Source organism: Myotis myotis, unplaced genomic scaffold, assembly GCF_014108235.1.
Source record: "Myotis myotis isolate mMyoMyo1 unplaced genomic scaffold, mMyoMyo1.p scaffold_m19_p_10, whole genome shotgun sequence".
Classification (NCBI taxonomy): domain Eukaryota; kingdom Metazoa; phylum Chordata; class Mammalia; order Chiroptera; family Vespertilionidae; genus Myotis; species Myotis myotis.
In genome coordinates this window covers 77,547,146-77,569,719 of record NW_023416314.1, presented here as the reverse complement: position 1 = coordinate 77,569,719, position 22,574 = coordinate 77,547,146, and the positions used below count along the sequence as shown (strand labels likewise).

Here is a 22,574-nt window from a genome sequence, read left to right as displayed (position 1 = left end):
GGCCGCCCCCTGCATGGCCGGACCCAGTCCTGCGGTGCAGCCACCTCCAGACCCGGGCCCAGGTCCCTGCTTCACGCTCAGCTGGCCACCCTACAGTGGCCGGGGGTGGTAAGGCGGGAGCGGGAGGCGGGTGGGGGAAGGAAGGGGACCGGGCCCAGCAGGACTGCCGGCGAAATACGATAACCCACGCGTAGCATAAGGGCAGCCCGCTGCGCGCGCACGTCCCGGGGTCCCAGTCCCCGCCCCTCGCCGAGACGCCCCACCCCCGGGCGCCCTCCTTCCCCTGCGGGACCCGCCAGAAGGGGTCTACGCTGGGCTGGGGCGCCCCCTGCAGGCGGCGGGCGGAGCTGCAGCCAGGCCCCGCCTTCCGGACCGCCCTCCGCAGACCCTCTTTGCGCAGAGGCCGGACCGGGCTTCTCCCCGGCGCGCGCACTGGCCACCGGCGCCGGGCAGCGCGGCCGCCGGACCTCCGCGCGCGGGCTCGGCTGCGGTTGCCATGGCTGCGGGTGGCGAGGGGGCGCGCGGCCCGACGCCCCGCCCCGGCTCAGCCCCGCCCCCGGCCCGCCCTCCCCGCCACCTGCGCCGCCGCTGCTGCCACTGCCGCCACTGCCGCGGAGGCGCGGGGTCGGGGGCTGCGGTGGTGTCGCCGGGGCGCCGTGAGGACGCGAGGCGAGCGGGCCGCGCCAGGCTCCGAGCAGAGGCAGGACCGGGCCGCCCTCGCCACGCCCGCCCGCCCGCCCGCCCGGGATGCGGCGCTGAGGCCCAGCATGGCCGGCCCGGGCCCCACCTTCCCGCTGCACCGGCTCGTCTGGGCGAACCGGCACCGCGAACTGGAGGCCGCGCTGCACAGCCGCCAGGTGAGGCCCGCCGGGCACCCGGGCCGTCCTCGGGGCTCCGCACCCAAAGCCCTGGCCTCCATCCCGGAGGCCTCCCGTCCCCGCTCGGCGCCGCAGCCGCCTCCCTGCTCACCTTCCCCGGGGCCGATGGAAGCCCAGGTGACCTGCCCCTCTCGCTTGAGCCTCTGGGCTCGGCTCCCAGCGCCGAGCCTCGCCCGCCTCGCCCGCCTCGCCCGCCTCGCCCGTGTCCCCGCTCCGCACTGCACCCAGCCCCTCATCTCTCGCCACGGCCGCCCCTGAGCCAGGCTGAGATGGAGCAACCCGGTCCTGGTCCCCAGGCCGGCCCAAGGTCTTGACAGCCGCAGCTCTACCTCTGCCTGACCAGGCCCCCCACTGGGCCCACAGCTCTATCCCTGGCAAAGCACAGGAGAGGCGGGCAGGCCCTTCCCACCTGCCCTTTCCCGGTCCCTGCAGAGACAAGGAGGTGCGCCCTCTGCCATTTCCACCGCCTGTCCGCCTGCTTATTTCCCATATAGCGGCTCCCAGCGCCGTCCAGCCCAGTGGTCCTCTTGCCCCTGCCTCTCTCCCCTTGCCCCCTGCTGAGTGTCCCCTCTCCCCCAGCATGACATTGAACAGGAGGACCCCCGCGGGCGCACCCCGCTGGAGCTGGCCGTTTCCCTGGGGAACCTGGAGTCCGTGAGAGTCCTCCTCCGACACAATGCCAACGTGGGCAAAGAGAGCTGCCAGGGCTGGGCAGGTACTGCAGCGGGCAAACGGGCTTCCTTGAGGGTGACATGGGGTTGGTGAGTGACCAGACCTGGGGCCGTGGCGAGAGCACCCTTCAGCAGCTTGGTGACCCCAGTCCTGCAGGAGGCGGTCAGCACTGGGGACCCTGAGATGGTGCAAGTGGTGCTCCAGTACCGGGACTACCAGAGGGCCAAGCAGAGACTGGCTGGCATTCCGGAATTGCTCAACAAACTCCGCCAGGTACAGAGGACACAGAGGTGTGGCCAGTAAGAGGGGTGGAGAGCCATGGCAGGGGGCTGGCAGGCTGCATGGCGGTCACCGGGTCACACGTGCCTGGCCTGGCCTGGCCTGGGAAGGGCACCCAGCTTGTGCAGCATGCTTTCCCAACACTGCCGACGAAGTGCCTCTCTCTCTCTTTTTGTGTCTATCGAGATCTCTGATTATTTTTTATTTAAATTCTTTATTGTTTAAAGTATTACATATGTCTCCTTTTCCCCCCATTGACCTCTCCCCGGCCGCTCCCACTCCCCAGCGCATGCCCTCACCCCCGAAGTCCCTCTCTTATGACCCCAGCCCAGCGTCGCGGAGGAAAGAGAGGAGTACAGGCCCACAGGGACAAGAGCGGGTCTTTTGGAAGGAAAGCCCTTACCGGCATTAGGGTCTCCTACTGCCAGAAATCTCAGCAGAGCTTTAGACCATGGGCTCCCTGGTGAATGCAGATTTTTCTGGAGGGAGGATTTCATCCAACTCCACGGATGTGGCCTGCGCTTCTAGAATACCTGTCTGCCCTTCTCCAAGCACCCGGGGAGGAGGGGGGTTGAGGGAGCGCACTACCTCCTTCCCCCATCCCAGGGGCAGGCCCAGAGGGGGTCCTTGTGCTCCGTTTACAGATGAGGATTCTGGGATCCACAGCAGCCAGGAGCTCCCTCGGAGGCCCCCCCCCCCACCCCCCCCCCACCCCCGCCCAGCACGCCAGCAGCGAGGTTGAGCCTGGCCCTCAGATCTTACAGTTTGATTGCTGAAGGCCTTTTTAGGGCACCACGTGGCCCACCGTTTCCTGGGTGGGGTTTGGTTGTGATGGGGGCATAGCAGGGCCATGGCAATGCATCAGGACTTGCTGAAGGGCGCGGCTCCCAGAACGGGGCTGCAGACAAGGAGCTGCCCAGGCCCACTGGCCCCAGAACTAGGCAGGGCCCTGACCGGAGCTCTGATCTCTCTCAGGCCCCTGATTTCTACGTGGAGATGAAGTGGGAGTTTACCAGCTGGGGTGAGTGGGGACTGCTCGGCTCCAAGGGGCCTGGGGTGGGACCTTAAGGAAAGAACCCTGGTGACCTCTGTGCCCCCTGCAGTGCCCCTCGTGTCCAAGATGTGCCCGAGTGACGTGTACCGTGTGTGGAAGCGGGGTGAGAGCCTGCGGGTGGACACCAGCCTCCTGGGCTTCGAGCACATGACCTGGCAGCGTGGCCGGAGGAGCTTCATCTTCAAGGGCCAGGGTGAGCTCTGGGGGACTCGCCGCGGGCGCCGGAGATGCTCCTGTGGCTTGTGAAGACAGTGCTGTCCTTTCTTTCCACTCTCCAGGTGTGGAAATGGAGGTTCGGGGCGGAGGGGCAGGTGGCTGAGGGCGTCATGATGGGTCCCCATCCACTGCCTCGGGCCTGGCACTGATTTACTCCCCTCTTGCATCCCACTGGCAGAGGCAGGAGCCCTGGTGATGGAAGTGGACCATGACCGGCAGGTGGTGCACACGGAGACGCTGGGGCTGGCCCCTCCTGAGCCGGAAGTGCTGCTGGCCGCCATGCGGCCAAGTGAGGAGCACGTGGCCAGTCGCCTCACCTCTCCCATCGTCTCCACCCACCTGGACACTCGAAATGTGGCTTTTGAGAGGTGAGTTGGGTCTGGCCACACTGCGGGCAGCACCCTTGAGGCTCCTGGTGCAGGTCTCTGGGAGGCTGAGCCACTTGCAGAGGCTACTCAGATGAGGGGGGGGGGCGGTCACTGCAGGCCCAGTGTCCCCCGAAGATTGGTCACCTAAGCATCCTGTGGCAACCTTTAAGCCTGCACCTGTCTGTACTGGCAGCTGACTTCCTGGGGAAGAGGCTAGGTCAGGGTGTCCCCAGTTTCTTGACTCCTGACCTCGCATGTTTTCCCATAAAAACAAGAATTTGGGCTGTGGTTCAGGACAGCTGTTTGCACCGAAGTTGGCTCCTCAGTAGTATAGCTGTGTCTGGGCCAGAGGCCTTTGTGGGCAGCCTAGGAACCTGACTCTTCCGGCCAGAGTGTATTTCTGTGACAACACATGCCCCAGTTCTAACAACAGACTTCAGAAACACCTAAAAGAAAAACCAAACTGTTTTATTAAGATATAATTTTCATATACCATCCAGTTCACCTATTTCAAGTGTACAGCAATTCAATGGTTTTTAGTGCATTCACAGATATGCAACCATCACCACAGTTAATTTTAGGACATTTTATCATCTCAGAAGAAACCCTATATCTTTTACCTATTAATTCCCACCCCCTTATTCCCTCCCCTAGCACTAAGCAACTACTGATCTTTATAGATTTGCCTATTCTGGACATTTCCTATGATATGTTGATTTTTTTAAAAATAAATTTTTATTGACTTCAAAGAGGAAGGGAGAGGGAGAGAGAGAAACATCAATGATGAGAGAGAATCATCGATCAGCTGCCTCCTGCACACCCCACGCTGGGGACCAAGCCCACAACCCCGGCATCTGCCCTTGACCGGAATTGAACCTGGGACCCTTCAGTCCGCAGGCTGATGCTCTATCCACTGAGCCAAACCAGCCAGGGCGATATGTAGATTTTTGTAACTGGCTTTTTTCACGTAGCACAATGTCCTCAAGGTTCATCCAAGTTGTAGCATAAAGCTGCATCATTTTTTATGGCTGAATAGGTTGTATGAATATACCACATTTTGTTTAGTCATTCGTCCATTGACATTCTGATTATTTCTACCTTTTGACTCTTACGAAAAATGCTGCTATAAACAGCAGCACAAATATTTGTCTGGACATATGTTTTTATTTTTGTTGGGTATATACACCTAGGGTAGAATTGCTGGGTCATGTGGTAGCTGGATGTGTAATTGGAGAACTGCCAGGCTGTTTACCGAAGGGACTAGCATTTTCTATTCCTGCCAGTGGTGTATGAGGACTCTAATTTCTCCACATCCTCACTTAACACTTACTGTTCACTTATTTATTTTTGGATTTTAACCATCCTATTGGGTGTGAAGTAGTATCTCACTGTGGTTTGATTTGCATTTCCCTAGTGACTAATGGTGTTGAGCATCATTTCATGTGCTTTTTGGCCATTTGTATATCTTCTTTGGAGAAGTGTCTCTTTAGATTCTTTGCACATTTAAAAAATTGGGTTATCTTTTTATTATTTAGTTGTAAGAGTTCTTTTTACAAATTCTAGTTATAAGTCCCTTATCAGATACATGATTTGCAAATATTTTCTCTTATCCTGTGGGTTCTTTTCACTTTCTTGATGGTGTACTTTGAAGCACAAAAGTTTTATATTTGTTTGTTTTTATTTTTAAAAACCTATAAAGATGGTATCAGTGGCAGCATTTTTATTTTATTTTTTATTTTTTAAAATATATTTTTATTGATTTCAGAGAGGAAGGGAGATGGAAAGAGAGAGAGAAGCATCAGTGATGACAGAGTATCATTGCTCGGTTGCCTCCTGCATGCCCCCGCTGGGGATCAAGCTCGCAACCTGGGCATGTGCCCTTGACCAGAATTGAATCCAGGACCCTTCAGTCCACCGGCCAACGTGACGCTCTATCCACTGAGCCAAACCAGCCAGGGCTGTTTGTTTGTTTTTAAAGAATAGTTTATTGATTTTTAGAGAGAGAGGAAGGAAGAGAAACATTGATGTGTGAGCGCAACATCAATTGGCTGCCTCCCGTACGCCCCCCACCGGGACTGAGCCCGGAACCTGGTCATTTGCCCCGACTGGGAATTGAACCAGCAACCCTTTGTTGCACAGGATGACACCCAACCGAGCCACACCGGCCAGGGTGAAGCACAAAAGTTTTTAATTTTTATGAAGTCTAGTTTACCTGTTTTTCCTTTTGTTGCTTGTACTTTTTGTTTCATATCAAACAATACTTTGCCAAATCCAACCAAGGTCATGAAGATTTCCCCCTATATTTTCTTTTTAAAGTTTTATAGTTTTTGCTCTTACAAACGGTCTTTGATCCATTTTGAGTTAATATTTATATATGGTGGGTTCAATTCCATTCTTTTGCCTGTGACGATTCAGTTGTACCAGCATGATTTGCTAAAAAAACTGTTATTTCCCTCCATTGAATGGTGTGACATCCCCTGTGGAAAATCAACTGACCATAGATGTATGGGTCTATTTCTAGACTCTCTACACTATTCCATGATCTATAGATGTGTCTTTGTCCCAGTGCCACCCTGCCTTAATTGATATTGCTTCGTAGTAAGTTTTAAAATTGGAAAGTGTGAGTCTTCTGGCTTTGTTCTTCTTTCTCGGGATTACTTTGGGCATTCTGATTCCCTTGTAATTTCATATGAATTCCCAATTCAGCTTGTCAGTTTCTACAAAGAAGTCAGATGGGATTCTGATTTGAATTTCAACCATGGCTTCCCAGCTGCGAATTCCCAACCGCAGTTGGTTGACTCCATGGATGCAAAGGGCCAACTGTAGTTAATTTTGGGGGGAGTTGGAAGATACAGATTTTCAATTGCATGGGAGTAGGCACCACTAACCCCTACATTGTTCAAGGATCACCTATATACCTTTTGCACTTCTTTTGATAAATTTAAGTATTTTATTCTTTTTGATGCTATTATAAATGGAATTGTTTTCTTTATTACATTTTTTAATTGCAAATATATAAAAACTAGAGGCTCGATGCATGAAATCGTCAAGGGCCTTGGCCCTGGCCCCCACCTGCCACCACCGCAGCTGGGGGCCTTTGCCGCCTCTGCCGTGGCCCCTGCCTGCTGTGGCTTTGTCTGGAAGGAAGGATGTCCAGAAGGACATCGGTCTAATGAGCATATTATGCTTTTATTATATAGATACAGTTGATCTTTGTGTATTGATCGTGTATTCTGCAGCCTTGCTCATCTCAAACTCATTTTTTAGTTGTAATGGACTTTTAGTGGATTTCTTATGATTTTTATATGTAAGATCATGTCATCATTTAATAGAGTTAGTATTATTTCTTTTTATCCAACCTGTTTATTTTTAATTTATTTTTCTTGTGTAATTGCTTGGGCTAGAATCTCCAGTAAAATGTTGAATGGAAGTGGCAGGAGCAGACATCTCTGTCTTGTTTCTGACCCTGGGGAAAAAGCATTCAGTCCTCCACCGTTAAGAGTGATGTTAGTTGTGGGTGCCCTTTATCAAGTTGAGGAAGTTTCCTTTTATTTCTCCTTTGTTAGGTGTTTTTATTATGAAAGGGCTTGAATTTTGTCAGATGCTTTTTTCTGTGTCTATTGATATGATCATGTAACTTTAAAAAATTCTATTGATATATGTTACATCAATTGATTTTTAGATGTTGAATCAACCTTATATTCCTCTGGTACCAGTGGTTCTCAACCTTCTGGCCCTTTAAATACAGTTCCTCATGTTGTGACCCAACCATAAAATTATTTTCGTTGCTACTTCATAACTGTCATGTTGCTACTGTTATGAATCGTCATGTAAATATCTGATATGCAGGATGGTCTTAGGCGACCCCTGTGAAAGGGTCGTTCGACCGCCAAAGGGGTCGCGACCCACAGGCTGAGAACCGCTGGTCTGGTACAGTCCACTTGGTCGTGGTGTATGATTCTTTTCATATATTGCTAGATTTGGTTGGCTAGTATTTTATATTCATATTAATAAAGAATATTGGTCTGTAGTTTTTTCTTGTGATATCTTTGTCTGATTTTAGTATCTGGGCGAAAAATTCCTCATAGGATAAGTTAGGCAGTGTTACCTGGCCGGTTTGGCTCAGTGGATAGAGTGTCGGCCTGCGGACTGAGGGGTCCTGGGTTTGATTCCGGTCAAAGGCACGCACCTCGGTGGCAGGATCCTCCCTGGCCTGGGCCCTGGTCAGGATGCAACCAATCGATGTGTTTCTTTCACATCGCTATTTCTCTGTCTTCCACTCTCTCTAAAAAATCAATGGAAAAATATCCTCGGGTGATTTCAGAGATGAAGGGAGAGGGAAAGAGAGATAGAAACATCAATGATAGAATCACTGATTGGCTGCCTTCCGCAGGGCCCACGCTGGGGATCGAGCCCACAACGCGGGAATTGAACCGTAGCCTCGACGCTCAGCCACTGAGCTACGCCAGCCAGGCGGTATTAATTCTTTAAATGTTTGGTGGGAATTCATTAGTGAAGCCATCTGGGCCGGGACTTTTCTGTGGGTAGTTATTGTATTGCCACTTCAATCTCTTTACTTGTTACAAGTCTATTAGATTTTTGAAAAATTTGTTTTGGTAGTTTTTGTCCCTTTAGGCTTTGTCCATTTCATCTAAATTATATAATTTGTTTGGGAACAGTTATTCATTTGTATGCTTTTATAATCCTTACTTCTGTAATGTCAGTAACAATGGCCCCTTTTTTATTTCTGAGTTGAGTAATTTGAGTCTTGTCTGTTTTCTTGGCCAATCTAGCTAAAGGTTTGTCAATTGTGTTGATCTTTTCAAAGAACTATCTTTTCGTTTACTTTCTCTATTGTTTTTCTATTCTGTATTTCATTAATTTTCACTCTAATGTTTATTATTTCCTTCCGTCTGCTTGTTGTGGGTTTACTGGGCTCTTTCTCCAGTATCTTAATATGGAAGGTTAGATTATTGATTTGAGATTTCTTCTTTCTTAATATAGTCATTCATAGTTAAGAATTTCCCTCTAGCCGAAACCGGTTTGGCTCAGTGGATAGAGCGTCGGCCTGCGGACTGAAGAGTCCCGGGTTCGATTCCGGTCAAGAGCATGTGCCTGGGTTGTGGGCATATCCCCAGTGGGAGATGTGCAGGAGGCAGCTGATCGATGTTTCTCTCTCATCGATGTTTCTGACTCTCTATCTCTCTCCCTTCCTCTCTGTAAAAAATCAATAAAATATATTTAAAAAAAAAAAAAAAAAAAGAATTTCCCTCTAATCTCTACTTTAACTGTGTCCCATAAGTTTTGATATGTTGTGTCAAAACTTTCATTTCCATCCATCTCAAAGTATTCCCTGATTTCCCTTTTGATTTATTCTTTGATCCTTTGGCTATTTAGGAGTGTGTTGTTTGCTTTCCATATATTTGTGAGTTTCCCAAATCTTTTTTCTGTTACTGAATTCTAGTTTCATTCCATTGTGGTGGGAGGACACACACTGTGATTTCTGCCCTTTACATTTTATTGCGGCTTCTTTTATGGCCTGGCATGTGGTCTGTCCTGAAGAATATCCCATGTGCAGAAGAATGTGTATTCTGTTGTTGGGTGGAGTGTTCTAAGGAAGTCTGTTTAGTCTAGTTTATGGTGTTGTTCAAGTCTTCTATTTCCTTGTTGACCTTCTGCCTGCTCATTCTCTCCATTATTGAAAGGGAGATATTGAAGTCCCAACTATTATTGTTGAATCAGATATACTTTCATTTTCAACTTTTTATTATGGAAAATTTCAAATATTTATGAAAGAAGAGAGAATAGTATGATATGCTCATCACCCAAGTTCAACATTTATTAAACATTTTGCCAATCTTGTTGAATCTATCCTTCCCCCCCCCCCCCCCCCCCCCAGGGCTGTTTTAAAGTACGTCCCAGATGGCATATCATTTCAGCAGTAAATGCCTTTGCACCTGACTCTAACACATAAGGATGTTTTTAAACCCAACCCAACACTATTATCCGACCTAACAAAATGAACAGTAATTCCTCAGTACTTTCCAGTCCCCAGTCCTTGTTCAGTTGTCCCAGCTGTCCAGGCAGCCTCTTCCAGGTCCCTGCATGTTTCACAGTGAGAGGCTGATTGGAGGGAGTCTTTGGAAGGGAAGGCTTTGGCCAGGGTTGGGGGGTGCGGGGCCTCATGAACTCCTGTTTGGTCTGTTTCAGGAACAAATGTGGTATCTGGGGCTGGCGGTCTGAGAAGATGGAAACCGTTAGCGGCTACGAGGCCAAGGCAGGAGAGGCTAGTGGTGGGGGCTGGGGCAGGACAAGGCCCGGGACTCCACTCCTTCTCCTCATCCACCCATATGGAGGGAGAGACAGAGGAGCCGGTGGGCTCTGGAAGCCTGCGCAGCCCTGGGAGCTCAATGGGGCCCAACCACCCAGCCCCCTGCTGACACGTAGAGGTCACCCACATCACGGGCCCCCCACCCAAGTTACTGAGACGAAAGCAGACCATTTTCCTGTTATTAGTGACTTCCTAGGGTTTAGCCCCTGCCATCTCCTCCACTGTGGGGAGCGAGCTCTCATCTGTCCTGGGGACAGGACTTGGGTCCCGTGCTGGTGAGGCTGAGTGTGGGGAACAGGCTCGGAGCCCCCAGCTCCCCCGTAACCCCCCTGCTCCCCAGGTGTACAGCGCCATGAATGTGGAGCTGGTGACACGCACACGCACGGAGCACCTCTCTGATCAGGACAAGTCGAGGAGCAAAGGTAAACCCAGGTGCGCCTGCTGCTGCCCAGTCACACCATGTGGTGGGGTCACCCTGGTCTAGGGGGGCCAGAGTATCCGGGACAAGCTGAGGGGTCACCCCACCCCCGTCGGCTCTGTCTTCCACTTGACAGGAGGCTCCCAGGGTGGACGGTGGGTGGGGGCAACCTGGGGGCAGTGGCCTAAAGTCCCTTCATGGGCTCCCACCCGTCTCCTTAGGGGGGAAGACTCCGTTCCAGTCCTTCCTCGGGATGGCCCAGCAGCACTCCTCCCACAATGGGGTGAGCCAGGGCTGGGGGCGGGGGCTGGGACCGACCGCTGGGCAGGGCCAGGCAGGTGCTGTCCTGAGCGCTAAGCGGGGTCCTGGGGCCCACCAGGTTCCTGTGCAGCAGGCAGCCAGCCCCACCAACCCCACAGCCATTTCCCCCGATGAATACTTTGACCCCAACTTCAGCCTGGAGTCACGGAACATCGGCCGCCCCATCGAGATGTCCAGCAAAGTACAGAGGTGAGGTCCGGGGCTAACTGGGACTTCTGTCGATGACAGGGACCCTGCCTGGTTCCCCTGAGCTCTAACAGACTCCTGTCGCACATGGGCCTACCAGAGGAGGGGATCCACTCACTCACATCCTGCCTGGGACTTGGCCCAGAGGACTGGTCACTCCTCTTTGGTGAATGAGCAAATGAATGAGCGGGCAGCACCACCCATGTATGGTTCTCTATGAAATGTAATGGCACTTGCTGGAGCCAGCTTCAGAGCAGAGTGGAAAGGGCCCAAAGCTCTACCACCTCCTGGCTTCATGGCCCAGGGAACCATCTTCCTCTCCCGGAGTCTGGTCTTCTCAGTAGCTGAGAAGTCACACTTGGGCACTATGAGGGTCTGATGCGCGTGACATAGAGCTCATGACGGGCCCAGCACTGTCCCAGGAACCTCTCTCAGCCGCCCAGTGCATTTGGACCCCAGCAGTCCTGACCTGTGGGCTGTGCTGGCCACCTGTGGGCTGAGGAGGTGGTCAGGGCTGTAGACCAGGCTCAGACTGAAGCCAGCAGCCCAGCCTTGCCCTCACCTAGACGAGCTGAGCTGGCACAAACTACCATAGGCTCCAGCCTGGGCCCAGGGTCTGGGGGCAGCTCGGGCCATAGGACCAGAAGGTCACAAGCTCCTGGAGGAAGCAGGCAGGGGCCGCTGAGGAGAGAAGGGGGAACCCAGGCCAGGCAGAAGGCCGGAGTACAGGCAGGTGTCCGCAGTGGGTGGGCTTTAGGAGAGGGGCCACCAGAGGTTCCTAGACCCACGTCCTGTGGTTGGCTGGGCAGATTCAAGGCAACACTGTGGCTGAGCGAGGAGCACCCGCTCTCCCTGGGTGACCAGGTGACACCCATCATTGACCTGATGGCCATCAGCAACGCTCACTTTGCCAAGCTGCGGGACTTCATCACCCTTCGCCTCCCACCGGGCTTCCCAGTCAAGATAGGTGAGAGGGTGGTGGGGAAGCAGGGAGGCCTCAGGCAGCTGCAGGGAGTGGGGTGGATGTGGCCACAGGGGCCAGGCACAGGTGGGTCTATGGCCACAGTGGCTCAGGCTTGGCTGTCTCCTCACAGAGATTCCCCTTTTCCATGTGCTCAATGCCCGCATCACCTTCAGCAACCTGTGCGGCTGTGACGAGCCTCTGAGCTCGGTGTGGGTGCCAGCCCCTGGCTCTGCTGTCCCAGCTTCAGGTACTGCTCTAGAAGGAGGGGGCCGCACGACTTGCTGGGGTGTGAGTCCTGGGGGCTGAGTGTGGCCCCTCTGTCACCCCAGGGAGCCCTTTCCCATGCGAGGTGGACCCCTCGGTGTTCGAGGTGCCTGAGGGGTACAGCGTGCTGGGCGCAGAGCGCAGCGAGCCCCTCCGCGACGAGGACGACGACCTGCTGCAGTTCGCCATCCAGCAGAGCCTGCTTGAGGCAGGCACAGAGGCGGAGCAGGTGGGGTGCGGGCAGGGCGGGGCCTGGGTCTGGGCAGGGGTGGCAGAGATGACAGCTCTGGGCTCTGGCTGCTGCAGGTGACTGTCTGGGAAGCCCTGACCAACACCAGGCCTGGCACCCACCCTCCGCCCCGAGCCATGGCCTATGAGGAGCAGCTTCAGCTGGAGCGGTGAGTGTTCTGGGACCTACCAGTCCACGTCTCAGCCCTGCCCTGCTTCTGGGCCATGAGGTCCTTGGCTGGTGGGGGTGGTAGCAGGGAGGTGCTTGTCCCAGGACCACCTGCCATGAGCATCACTCCCCAGCACCGAAGGCGGCATGTGGGATGGGAAGACCGGGCCCCACCCTGTCTCTTCTCTCTGATCTCCCAGGACCCAGCCACCCCGTCCTGGTCCTTGTCCTTCAAAGCCATGTCCCAGCCCTTGGCCTCCACCCCCAGCCTTGGTGCTCACCTGCCTGCTCCCCCTCACACCTGTCCTTGAAGGGCCCTCCAGGAAAGCCTGCAGATGTCCACAGAGCCCAGGGGCCCGGGATCCCCTCACAGGACACCCCTGGCCCCGACCCCCGCAAGCTTTGAGGAGCAGCTTCGTCTGGCCCTGGAGTTGTCCTCGCGGGAGCAGGAGGAGCGGGAGCGGCGAGGGCAGCAGGAGGAGGAAGACTTGCAGCGGATCCTGCGGCTCTCGCTCACAGAACACTGAGCGCTGGCTGCCCAGCCCCCGGGAGGGCTGTCCGGGCCACCCCCCACCCGCTTTTGTAACTTATTTATTTATAAACTGTCTGCTGCTGATTTGGGGCCTGGAGCCCCGGGGATGGGCTTGCCTGGGAGACCAAGATGGAAATAAAGAGACCTTCAGCGGCAGGCTTGCTGTGCTCAGTTGGGCGGGAGCTGAGGGGAGACACTGGGTGATGGCGTCAGACCTGGGTCCAGATCTTGGCCGTGGCGTTAGCCGCTCTGAGCCTCCGTTCGCTCGTTTGCTCGGCTGTAAAGTGAGACCACGTTCTACCCGCCAGGGCCGCGGGAGGGAGGACGAAGGGAGCCAGCGTGTGCCAAGTACCCGTCCAGAGTAGGTGCCTCAAAAATTCCCTGAGCCCTGTGCCACCTCCCGAAGACCCAGGCTCCTCCTGCCACCAGCCTGGCTTCCCCAGGACCCACTCGTGCTCCTGTCGAGGGGGCAACACGGAGCCTGCAGACTCCACTCCCGGCCAGAGCCCCCTGCACCCCAGGCCTGCGCTCCTGCTCTGACCCCGACACATTCTATGGACAAGTCACTTCCCTCTGCACCCGCTCAGCCCCACCCCGCTCACCTGGGGGGGGGGGGGCTGAGGACCCCCACGAGCCTGTCTCCAGCGATTCTCGCAGGGTGGGAGCATGAGGGCCAGCCGGCAGGAGGAAGATGTTTGGGGGGCCCCCAACTTAAGACCCGCGGTGTCCGATCCTCTCTGAGACCTGTGCCCCCCAGTCCGGCCTTCCCCGGGACCCACCTTGGCTGCGTAACAGAACCTTCGAGGCCCAAAGCAGAGTCCAGGTGCCCTAACTGGGCGGGGCGGGGAGGACCGGGCTGGGGCGCTTCCCGGGAGGAGGGGCCGAACCTCCCCTGCTCCGCGGCCGCCGGCTCCTCACCTGCGCTCCGCCCCCGGCTCCGCCTCCACCGCGCTCGGGAGGCGGGGGCGAGGCGGGCCGCACCGGGAGGCCGGCGGGGCGGGGTGGGGCGGCGGCCCGGCGGTGCCGGCTGCGCAGGCCGGGCTGGACGGGCGCCTGGCCCTTTAAGGGCCGCCCCCGAGGAGGTGCCAGGCCGGGTGGCTCTGGTCTCTCCTTCCTGGTCCTGCTGGGCAGGGACTGTCCGTGTGGCCGTGGGCGGGCTCCGTGCCTGGTGCCGGCCCAGTGCCCCTGCCTGACCCCATGGCGCTGGTCACAGTGAGCCGCTCGCCCCCGGCCAGCGGCCACTCCACGCCGGTGGGGCCCTCGGTGAGTCTGGCTTTGCTGCGGTCCCGCCCGCGGAGCTGGCTGCCAGCGGGGCCCGGGGAGCGCGTCCTGCCGACGGGGCTGGAGGTGTGGGAGGGGGACCCGAGGTCTCAGCTGGGGTGGGGGGGCTGGAGACCCCCGGAACTGTGACCCCGGCAAGACGGAGCTCTGAGCGCCAGACCAGCCGGTGGAGGCCCATCTCCGTGGCCCCGATGTGGGCCAAACGCTAGCACCCCGCCCACCTGTACCCCCTGCTGCCCTACCTGGCCTGGCCGGGCTCCCCCAGTCCTCCGGTGGGGGGGAGACTGGGGCAGGAGGGGTATCTGACACCTTTTCTGGTTCCACTCCCCGCAGGGTTGGGGGGTCGGTGGGGGGGCGGGTTCCCCCAGCCCAGCACCCCCTAACTCCGCGCTGGGGGCTGCTGCTTTCCCCGCAGGACCAGGCCTCCAGGCGGCGGAGCCGGCTCCAGCGAAGGTGAGCGCCTCCCGCAGCACAGATGCCTCCATCCCGAGCTCAGGGGATGGATGTGATGGGCAGCGGGTCTGTATGGGCGCCAGCCGCTGCCCTCCTGGAGGGCCCGCAGCCCAAGCCGACCACCGGATCTGTGGGGCAGTGCTGCCGGGGGCATGGCTGGCTGGCGCTTCGCCTTTGCTTTCATCTTTCCCGGATCGTGTGGCGTTCCTTCACCCATTATGCCAGACTAGTGGCCACAAGCCCAAGGGCAAGATGGGAGGACAGGGCCTGAGGATCCTGGGTCCCCGTCAAGTTCACAGTGTCCTTCGAGTTAGGCGGGTGGAAAGAAAAAGGGAGCAACGCTCAGGTTGGGGGCCACAGAGTGTGGGGGCCACACCCCCAGGGCACTCGTTGGAAATTCACGTTCTCAGGTCTCCACACTCCCTACCTGCTGACGCAGCCCCGATGGGCCCAACGCCCGTTGTAATGGTGATTCTGATGTGCCCCTGTCCTGAGAGGTACAACAGGCCAAAACGGTTCCCCCTGCCCTGCCAGGCAGAGCTTTGCAGTGCTCCATGGGGCTGTCCTGGGACTGCAGGACGGAGGGGACAGTGGAGATGCAGCTGAGCCCGGCCCTCGGCCTGCGGAGGAAGCCTCGGGCGAAGAGCAGCTCCACGCGGACCAGACAGACGATGGGCATGGGCCCCAGAGTCCCCAGAAGCAGGAGCAGAGTCAGCACCTCCTCCTCATGGTGGAGCTGCTGAGGCCGCAGGACGACATTCGCCTGGTGAGGGGCCCTCTTGGAGGGGGACGAGAGTCCTTCCTGGGGTGGGAGGAGGGAGGGCAGAATGGAGCCGGTGTGTCTCTGGGAGCAGTGGTGTGAGGGGCACTCTGGGGAGTGAAGGTTTACTAATCCCTGACAGCCGGGTTGTTTAACAGGGAGAGCCTATCTGCAGGTGTCTGGAGGGCTGGGAAAGGACAGGGAGGTTTGTTCTGCATGAGCCTGTAGGGCCCAGTTAGGCCCAAGAGCTGGGATTACACAGGGACAGGCTTCTGTGCAACCACAGCAAGACCTTCCTAACAGTGGGAGCTGCCCATAGTGGGCCGGTGCTCAGGGAGCCTGCCGAGCGCCCACCAGGAGCTGGAGGGCCCGTGGGTGGTGGGACACAGGTGGGAGTGCGAGGACTAGTCCCCAGGTGCCTGTGGGACATCTCACTACAGCAAAAGGAGAAAGAGAAGGTGCAGCCAGTCTTGTGTAGAACTGAATTTACTCCACGGAAACACCGTCTTTTATGGTGAGATTGTGTCCTTCCTATTTCTTTGGTAAGAAATATCTCTTGAATGAAATGATGGTAATGGCAAGTGAAAGGGTTTATTTTAAACCTCCTTCCCGGGCAAAAATAAAAAATGGGCAACCTTTGTCAGGTCCCTTCTCCCCTTTTTCCACACACACACCCTTTAAGGAAAATCTTTTAAAACATTTTGTTAGACCATAAAATTCAAAAGTTGGGAACCCCTGGAATGTAACCACTGACCTGAGGTCTGGGAAGAAGGGGGTGGCATGGAGGGAGCAGACAGCGGTCTGTTCTAGGCCCAGGTGTGTGTCCTGGTGAGGTGGGCAGGGTCCTCGGGGCCTATGACCTGGGATTCTCTCTTCCCACGTCCCCCAGGCAGCCCAGCTGGAGGCAGCACGACCCCCTCGGCTCCGCTACCTGCTGGTAGTTTCCACAAGAGACCCCGCGAGCCAGGATGAGACAGTCCTCCTGGGAGTGGACTTCCCCGATAGCAGGTGGGAGCAGGGAGAGGAAGGGAGGGGGGCGAGGAAGTGAGGTGCTGGGGGACAACGGCTTTCCCTCTGTCCTGCCAGCTCCTACAGCTGCACCCTGGGCCTGGTCCTGCCTCTTTGGAGTGACACGCAGGTGTACCTAGATGGAGATGGGTAAGAGATGGCAACTGGAGGGCGGTGAAAGGAGAGAGGCAGAGGGTGTGATGCATATGATGGAGAGGTGGGGCCCTGGGGAGCTGCTGCGGAACTCCAGGCTGGGTGTCTGAGGCCTGGGCCTACTCTCAGCTCGACCTCAGATTTACTGTGTGGTCCTGGGCAAGTCACCTAACTTCTCTGGGCCTCAGCTGCCTCAGATCTGGCAAAGGGGGCTTATTTTGAAGCTCAAATGTGTACATATTCTGAGGACCAGCCTCATGAGGTGTCTAGTGGGTGCGCCTCTCAGGGGCTCTGTCCCGGGGCCCGGAGTGGGGTTCCACTCCTCCCTGCTCTCCCTCAGGGGCTTCAGTGTGACGTCCGGTGGGCAGAGTCGAATCTTCAAGCCAATCTCCATCCAGACCATGTGGTAAGAGCTGGGGTAGTCCAGCCTCAGCGGGCCTCTCCTCAGAGACGGCTGCAGGGTCCGGGGAGGGGCAGCAGGGAGGACAGTGTGACCCAGCCTCTCTTCTGTCCCAGGGCCACACTCCAGGTATTGCACCAGGCGTGTGAGGCGGCTCTGGGCAGTGGTCTTGTGCCAGGGGGCAGTGCCCTCACCTGGGCCAGCCACTACCAGGACAGACTGAGCTCGGACCAGAGCTGCCTCAACGAGTGGATGGCCATGGCTGACCTGGAGTCTCTGCGGCCTCCCAGTGCGGAGCCTGGCCGGTCAGTACAGGGAAGGGAGGAAAGGGGGCGGGGGGAGTCATGGCAAAGCAGCGAAGGGGCCCCCGGACTGATGGGCTCGGCTCCCAGGCCCTTGGAACAGGAGCAGATGGAGCAGGCAATCCGGGCCGAGCTATGGAAGGTATTGGACACCAGTGACCTGGACAGCATCACTTCCAAAGAGGTGGGCGGGGTGCGGGGCCTGGGAGGAAGCGGGGCTCGGATGGGGGGGGCGGAACCCGCGGGCTGGGAGCCAGCGTTCTCCTCCCCTTGGAGTCTCCCCACCCAGCTCTCCTGTCCTGAGCCAGTCCCGGATGCGTGGCCTCGGCTCCTTGAATAGATGGGACGGGACGGGTACCGTCCCCAGAAGCCTGGAGGGAAGGGTGGGGCATCAGGAACCTCTCCTGTCCTTCCTGCCTGCAGATCCGCCAGGCCCTGGAGCTGCGCCTGGGCCACCCTCTCCAGCAGTACCGCGACTTCATCGATAACCAGATGCTGCTGCTCATGGCGCAGCGGGACCGGGCCTCCCGCATCTTCCCCCACCTCTACCTGGTGAGCTGCGGGGTGAGGGCGGGAGTGGGACAGCTGCAGCCGCTGCGGCGGGGGAAGAATGATGCCCCTCTCCCTGTCCGCAGGGCTCGGAGTGGAATGCAGCGAACCTGGAAGAGCTGCAGAGAAACAGGTAGGTTCCGAGCCCCCCAGGACTGCCCGTAGCCTGTCACCCCCCTTGCCTGGCCTCCCCTCAAGGGGCCACCTGGTCAGAACCCCCAGACGCCCCTCAGCAGCTGCTAACTCAGCTTCCAACTCCGTGCCTGGGGCCGTGCCCCTCAGCGTGGTCTTGGCCAGACCAGAACCACCACCTTGCCGGCTTGCTGTGGCTCCCTGGCCCGCTCTTCTCCCTCCCCGTGCTGTCAAGGGGGCTGGAAGTGCCCCTCTCCTGGGGGGACCTGGCTGCCGGCTCCCATAAGTTCCTATCAATTGTCCACCAGTTATGGCCCGTCACCCAGCTGCTGCAGACCCTCCCAATCTCAGCTTAGCTCAGCAGTTGTTCTCAGACTGACTTCTGAGACTAACAGAAGGCCCAGGGCTGCAGTCAAGCCCAGCAGCTACCTGGACTAGAGGGTACACATGCCCAGTGGGGTGAAATGATGGGCTCGGGGCCACAGCCATCACCTCCTCCCATCATAACCGAGCCACCCCCACCTGACTCAGAACTGAGAACTAAACGGAAACGCCCAGGCCCGCTAGGTCCCCTGGCCAAGGATCCTGGAGCCGCTGGCCCTGTTAGCCTCACCTCGCACTCCCTGCCGCAGGGTCAGTCATATCCTGAACATGGCCCGGGAGATCGACAACTTCTACCCCGAGCGCTTCACCTACCACAATGTGCGCCTCTGGGACGAAGAGTCCGCCCAGCTGCTGCCTCACTGGAAGGAGACACACCGCTTTGTGGAGGCCGCAAGGTCAGGTGTCCCCAACCTCACGGCCTGCCCAACGCCAGCTTCAAGAGCGCCCATGCCCTCCTCCTGGCTGCTTCCTCCCCCCTCTGCCTGGGCAGTGAGTCTGTCTGCTGACTGCCGCCCCTCCCCCCCAATACTGCAGGGCCCCTCACAGCCAGGGGACAGGAAGGGGCTAACCTGTCCTGCCTCCACAGAGCGCAGGGCACCCGAGTGCTGGTCCACTGCAAGATGGGTGTCAGCCGCTCGGCGGCCACGGTGGTAGCTTATGCCATGAAGCAGTACGGCTGGAGCCTGGAGCAGGCTCTGCGCCACGTGCAGGAGCTCCGGCCCATCGCCCGCCCCAACCCAGGCTTCCTGCGCCAGCTGCAGACCTACCAGGGCATCCTGACTGCCAGGTACAGAGTGGAGGACAGGGGGACGGGGTGCTGGGGATGGCTGCTGGGTCGCTCCGAGCTGACTCAGGGCCATCTCCTCACAGCCGGCAGAGCCATGTCTGGGAGCAGAAAGTGGGTGGGGTCTCCCCAGAGGAGTCCCCGGCCCCTGAGGTCTCTACACCCTTCCCACTGTTCCCGCCAGAACCAGGGGGCAGTGGGGAGGCGATGGCCATGGGGTTGGTGGAAAGCCAGGCATCCCCAAGAGAAGAGCCTGGACCAAGGCCCCGCATCAACCTCCGCGGGGTCATGAGGTCCATCAGCCTCCTGGAGCCCCCCTCAGAGCTGGAAAGCGCCTCCGCCTCCGGGGCTGATGACCTGCCAGAGGTGAGGCTGGGCTAAGGAAGGCGCCCAGGCTGAGGCAGGGTTGGGACCCAGAGGAGGGGGCAGGTGGCGGGGGGATGGAGGATTGGTGCTCCACTTCCAGCCCTGAGCAAGGGGTGCCCGAGCTTGGGGACCATACCCGGGCAGTTCTCTTTGGTCTCCTCAGAGCATCAGAGGCCTGGTGCGGGCAGGGGAGTGCTGCTCCCATGGGAGCTGAGGAGCAGTTGTGGGACCAAGGCATCCAGGGGTCTCCTTGGGAGTGAGCCCGGGCTGCAGGCTGCAGGCGGCTCTCAGCCTGGCAAAAGGACTTGCTTCCTAAGGGGCAGGGCTGCCCAGCTGTGCAGTAAGCATCCTCCCTAGACCAGGAGCTAGACACTGACTGCTGTCCCTCCATGGGGGTGGGTAAGATGATCTTGGCAGCCCTTCCCAAATCTGAGAGGCAGCATATTAAAGGAGGTGCAGAGGGGCTACAGCACTGATGCGACCGAAGTCCTGGCTGAGCTGGAGGAAGGAGGGCTCATCTCATAGAGGGAGGGAACATCTGGGAAAGCCTCCTGGAGGAGGTGGTACTGGGTGTGGAAGAATGGGGAAGGAGGAAAGGTGGATGGATGGGTGTGGGTGGTCCTAAAGGCAGGCTGTCCTCACTCCACACCCAGCTCAGGGCCCTGGCACTGGAATGTGTTTCACAAATGACTGTCTAAAGGCAGAGGGGGGGCCCTGGCTGGGTAGCTCAGTTGGTTAGAGCATTGTCTCAACACACCAAGGTGGTGGGTTCAATCCCTGGCCAGGACACATACAAGAATCAACTAATGCGCCCTAGCCGGTTTGGCTCAGTGGGTAGAGCGTCGGCCTGTGGACTGAAGGGTTTCAGGTTCAATTCTGGTCAAGGGCACATGCCAAGGTTGCAGGCTCTGTCCCCAGTGCAGGTGTGCAGAAGGCAGCCAATCAATGATTCTCTCTTATCATTGATTTTTCTATCTCTCTCTCCCTCTCCCTTCTTCTCTGAAATCAATAAAAAAATTTTTAAAAAACAACTAATGAATGCATAAATAAGTGGAACAACAAATCAATGTCTATCTCTCTCTCTCAAATAAATCAAAAAAAGGCAGAGGGGGGCAAGATGAGGAAGTGGGGGGCCTCCATGACATGGCAGGTGCAGGGAAGCTAAGGAGGGCTTCTGGGGCCAGAAAGCTTAGACAGGTGAGGGCTGAGGAGCAAGGGCAGTAGGGCTGGGATGGGTCTTCCCTCCTAGGGGGAGGGAATGTCTCGTGAGTAGCTCAGTTTTTTAGTATTCAGTCAACAAACAGTCTGCACCCACCCTTTTCCAGGCTCTGTGCTTTATGCCCTTTTTGCTTCTACTTTCCCCTTCCAGGTTTTCTCTTCAAGTGAATCCTCAGATGAAGACCCTCCACAGCCCTTTCTTCAGTTCTCAAAGGCCAAGGGAGGCAGGCGGGTCTGCAAGGGGCCTTGGCCTGCCCTGAAGTCCCGCCAGTCTGTGGTTGCTCTCAACAGCGCCGCCCTAGTGGCCAGCCGGACTCGGGCCTTCCAGGAGCAAGAGCAAAAGCAGGAGCAGGAGCAGAGGGAGGCTGGCTATTCCTCCACACCCAGGCTCAGGAAGGTGGTGAGGCAGGCCAGCGTGGATGGCAGTGGGGAGGAGGGCGAGGCCTGAGCCCTCACACATGCCTGTGCCCCCTTAGACACTAATAGAGGTGCCTGCATACAGCTCCTGGGATGAGCACTCCTCACTCCCGTCAGCTTGTCTGCACTCCTCTTAGCTCCTCCCCAGGAGGTTCCAGGCCCCCTTCACTACAGCCTCAGCTTCTACAGCCTTAAATCTCAGACCCATGTCCACCTGTCCAAGGGCTCAAGACTTTCTCTGCAATTGGGGATATAGTAGAGAGAATGACGGTGCTTTGGGGGGCATTGTCAACCGCTGCCCGAAACACTTGCAGCCATGGAATAAAGCAGTTCCCCAGTGCTCCCTCATGCTCCCTCCCTCACCCACTCCTGTCTGCCTCATCTCTGCCCCCTTCTTTCCTGGGGCCCTCTAGGCCGGAGAACCAGTGGCCTCCAAAAGTCTGGGGCAGCGGTTCTCAACCTGTGGGTCGAGACCCCTTTGGCGGTTGAACGACCCTTTCACAGGGGTCGCCTAAGACCATCCTGCATATCAGATATTTACATGACGATCCTTAACAGTAGCAACATGACAGTTATGAAGTAGCAACGAGAATAATTTTATGGTTGGGTCACAACATGAGGAACTGTATTTAAAGGGCCAGAAGGTTGAGAATCACTGGTCTAGAGTAACCTCAGTCCTCAGTCCCCAGTCCTGGGAAGCTCTGAGGAGCAGAGAGCTGGGCCCTCTGATGGGGCTGGCAGGTTGGCCTCCCTCACTCAGCCTACAGCCCCTTCCAACCCCTCCCCCAACACCCCCTCCCTCCCGTGGCCAGGCCGTGGGACACAGGGCACCAGGCCAAAGAGAGTCCACTTTTTGTCCTTCACAGCCTCTGGCCAGTTTTTCATAGTCTTGATAGTATCTGACTTTGTACTTAGAAATAAAAAAAACATTTTCATATTATTTTTGATTTTTTGATGAAGCCACCTACTGTCAGTCCAATTCTTCTGTGGTTACACAAGGAGTCTGGCCTCTTTTTACTCCCTCCCCATCTCCTCACAGTTCCCGGGTGTCTCGAGATGTGCGTGTTGGGGTGGGGTGGGAGGGAGAATGGGAAAGGAGGGAGGCCAGCGTTGTCTCCTCATCTCCTCAGGCAGGGCCTAGGTAAATGCTCGCTGCCCACGCCCCCCTCTGGTGGGTCGGGCAGCAGGTGCTTGGCTCTGCTGGGACAGCTGAAGGGAGTTACTCATGAGGAAGTGGAGGCGGCCAACACCTGCCTGGACAGGACCGAGCCTGTTCCAAAAATTAAGGCTCCTTTTGGACCGGGTGCTAGTTCTCGAGCACACTCTGGGTCCTGAGAACCCTTTTCCTGCTACGGGCAAGAGAGTCCGATTTTCCAAGCCAGCCTGTGACTGCCTTCCCCTTCGGCCTAGGGGTTCCTGCTGCTTAGTTGTCGTGTTCAAGACGAGAAAGTGGCTCCATCGTTGTCACCTGCAGCCCCTTTCCAAGA

General features: G+C 57.1%; 2 protein-coding genes across 8 annotated transcripts; both read left to right on the top strand.

The window, feature by feature from the left end:
• The first annotated feature begins 581 nt into the window (after positions 1–581).
• On the top strand, positions 582–13,036 carry ANKRD13D (ankyrin repeat domain 13D). Of its 6 annotated transcripts, none has more exons than XM_036326471.1 (15): positions 583–857; positions 1,458–1,593; positions 1,699–1,823; positions 2,805–2,850; positions 2,933–3,076; positions 3,278–3,467; positions 9,678–9,744; positions 10,139–10,220; positions 10,438–10,499; positions 10,596–10,726; positions 11,533–11,690; positions 11,818–11,934; positions 12,017–12,180; positions 12,258–12,349; positions 12,662–13,036. In XM_036326471.1, the coding sequence occupies exons 1-15, from the start codon at positions 768–770 to the stop codon at positions 12,873–12,875; spliced, it is 1,818 nt and encodes a 605-aa protein (XP_036182364.1). In that variant the 5' UTR covers positions 583–767; the 3' UTR covers positions 12,876–13,036. The 6 variants fall into 6 exon arrangements, with proteins under 6 accessions (XP_036182367.1, XP_036182364.1, XP_036182368.1 ...); XM_036326475.1 differs by having other exon boundaries at positions 585–857; positions 1,707–1,823; XM_036326476.1 differs by lacking the exon at positions 583–857 and adding an exon at positions 976–995 and having other exon boundaries at positions 1,707–1,823.
• Positions 13,037–13,885: 849 nt separating this feature from the next.
• SSH3 (slingshot protein phosphatase 3) lies at positions 13,886–21,657 on the top strand. 2 transcript variants are annotated; one of them, XM_036326470.1, is made up of 14 exons: positions 13,886–14,143; positions 14,577–14,614; positions 15,153–15,380; positions 16,264–16,382; positions 16,461–16,532; positions 16,876–16,941; positions 17,052–17,240; positions 17,328–17,421; positions 17,661–17,789; positions 17,873–17,919; positions 18,551–18,697; positions 18,889–19,089; positions 19,173–19,452; positions 20,822–21,657. In XM_036326470.1, the coding sequence occupies exons 3-14, from the start codon at positions 15,342–15,344 to the stop codon at positions 21,116–21,118; spliced, it is 1,680 nt and encodes a 559-aa protein (XP_036182363.1). In that variant the 5' UTR covers positions 13,886–14,143; positions 14,577–14,614; positions 15,153–15,341; the 3' UTR covers positions 21,119–21,657. The 2 variants fall into 2 exon arrangements, with proteins under 2 accessions (XP_036182363.1, XP_036182362.1); XM_036326469.1 differs by having other exon boundaries at positions 15,149–15,380.
• Positions 21,658–22,574: the final 917 nt, after the last annotated feature.

Coding starts and splice junctions, on each gene's coding strand:
- SSH3 (XM_036326469.1), top strand. CDS start 14,078: ATGGCGCTGGTCACAGTGAGCCGCTCGCCCCCGGCCAGCGGCCACTCC. Junction 17,920..18,550: donor GAAGAGCTGCAGAGAAACAG/GTAGGTTCCGAG, acceptor TCCCTGCCGCAG/GGTCAGTCATATCCTGAACA. Junction 18,698..18,888: donor CGCTTTGTGGAGGCCGCAAG/GTCAGGTGTCCC, acceptor CTGCCTCCACAG/AGCGCAGGGCACCCGAGTGC.
- ANKRD13D (XM_036326471.1), top strand. CDS start 768: ATGGCCGGCCCGGGCCCCACCTTCCCGCTGCACCGGCTCGTCTGGGCG. Junction 10,221..10,437: donor GGACAAGTCGAGGAGCAAAG/GTAAACCCAGGT, acceptor CCGTCTCCTTAG/GGGGGAAGACTCCGTTCCAG. Junction 12,350..12,661: donor GAGCAGCTTCAGCTGGAGCG/GTGAGTGTTCTG, acceptor CTGTCCTTGAAG/GGCCCTCCAGGAAAGCCTGC.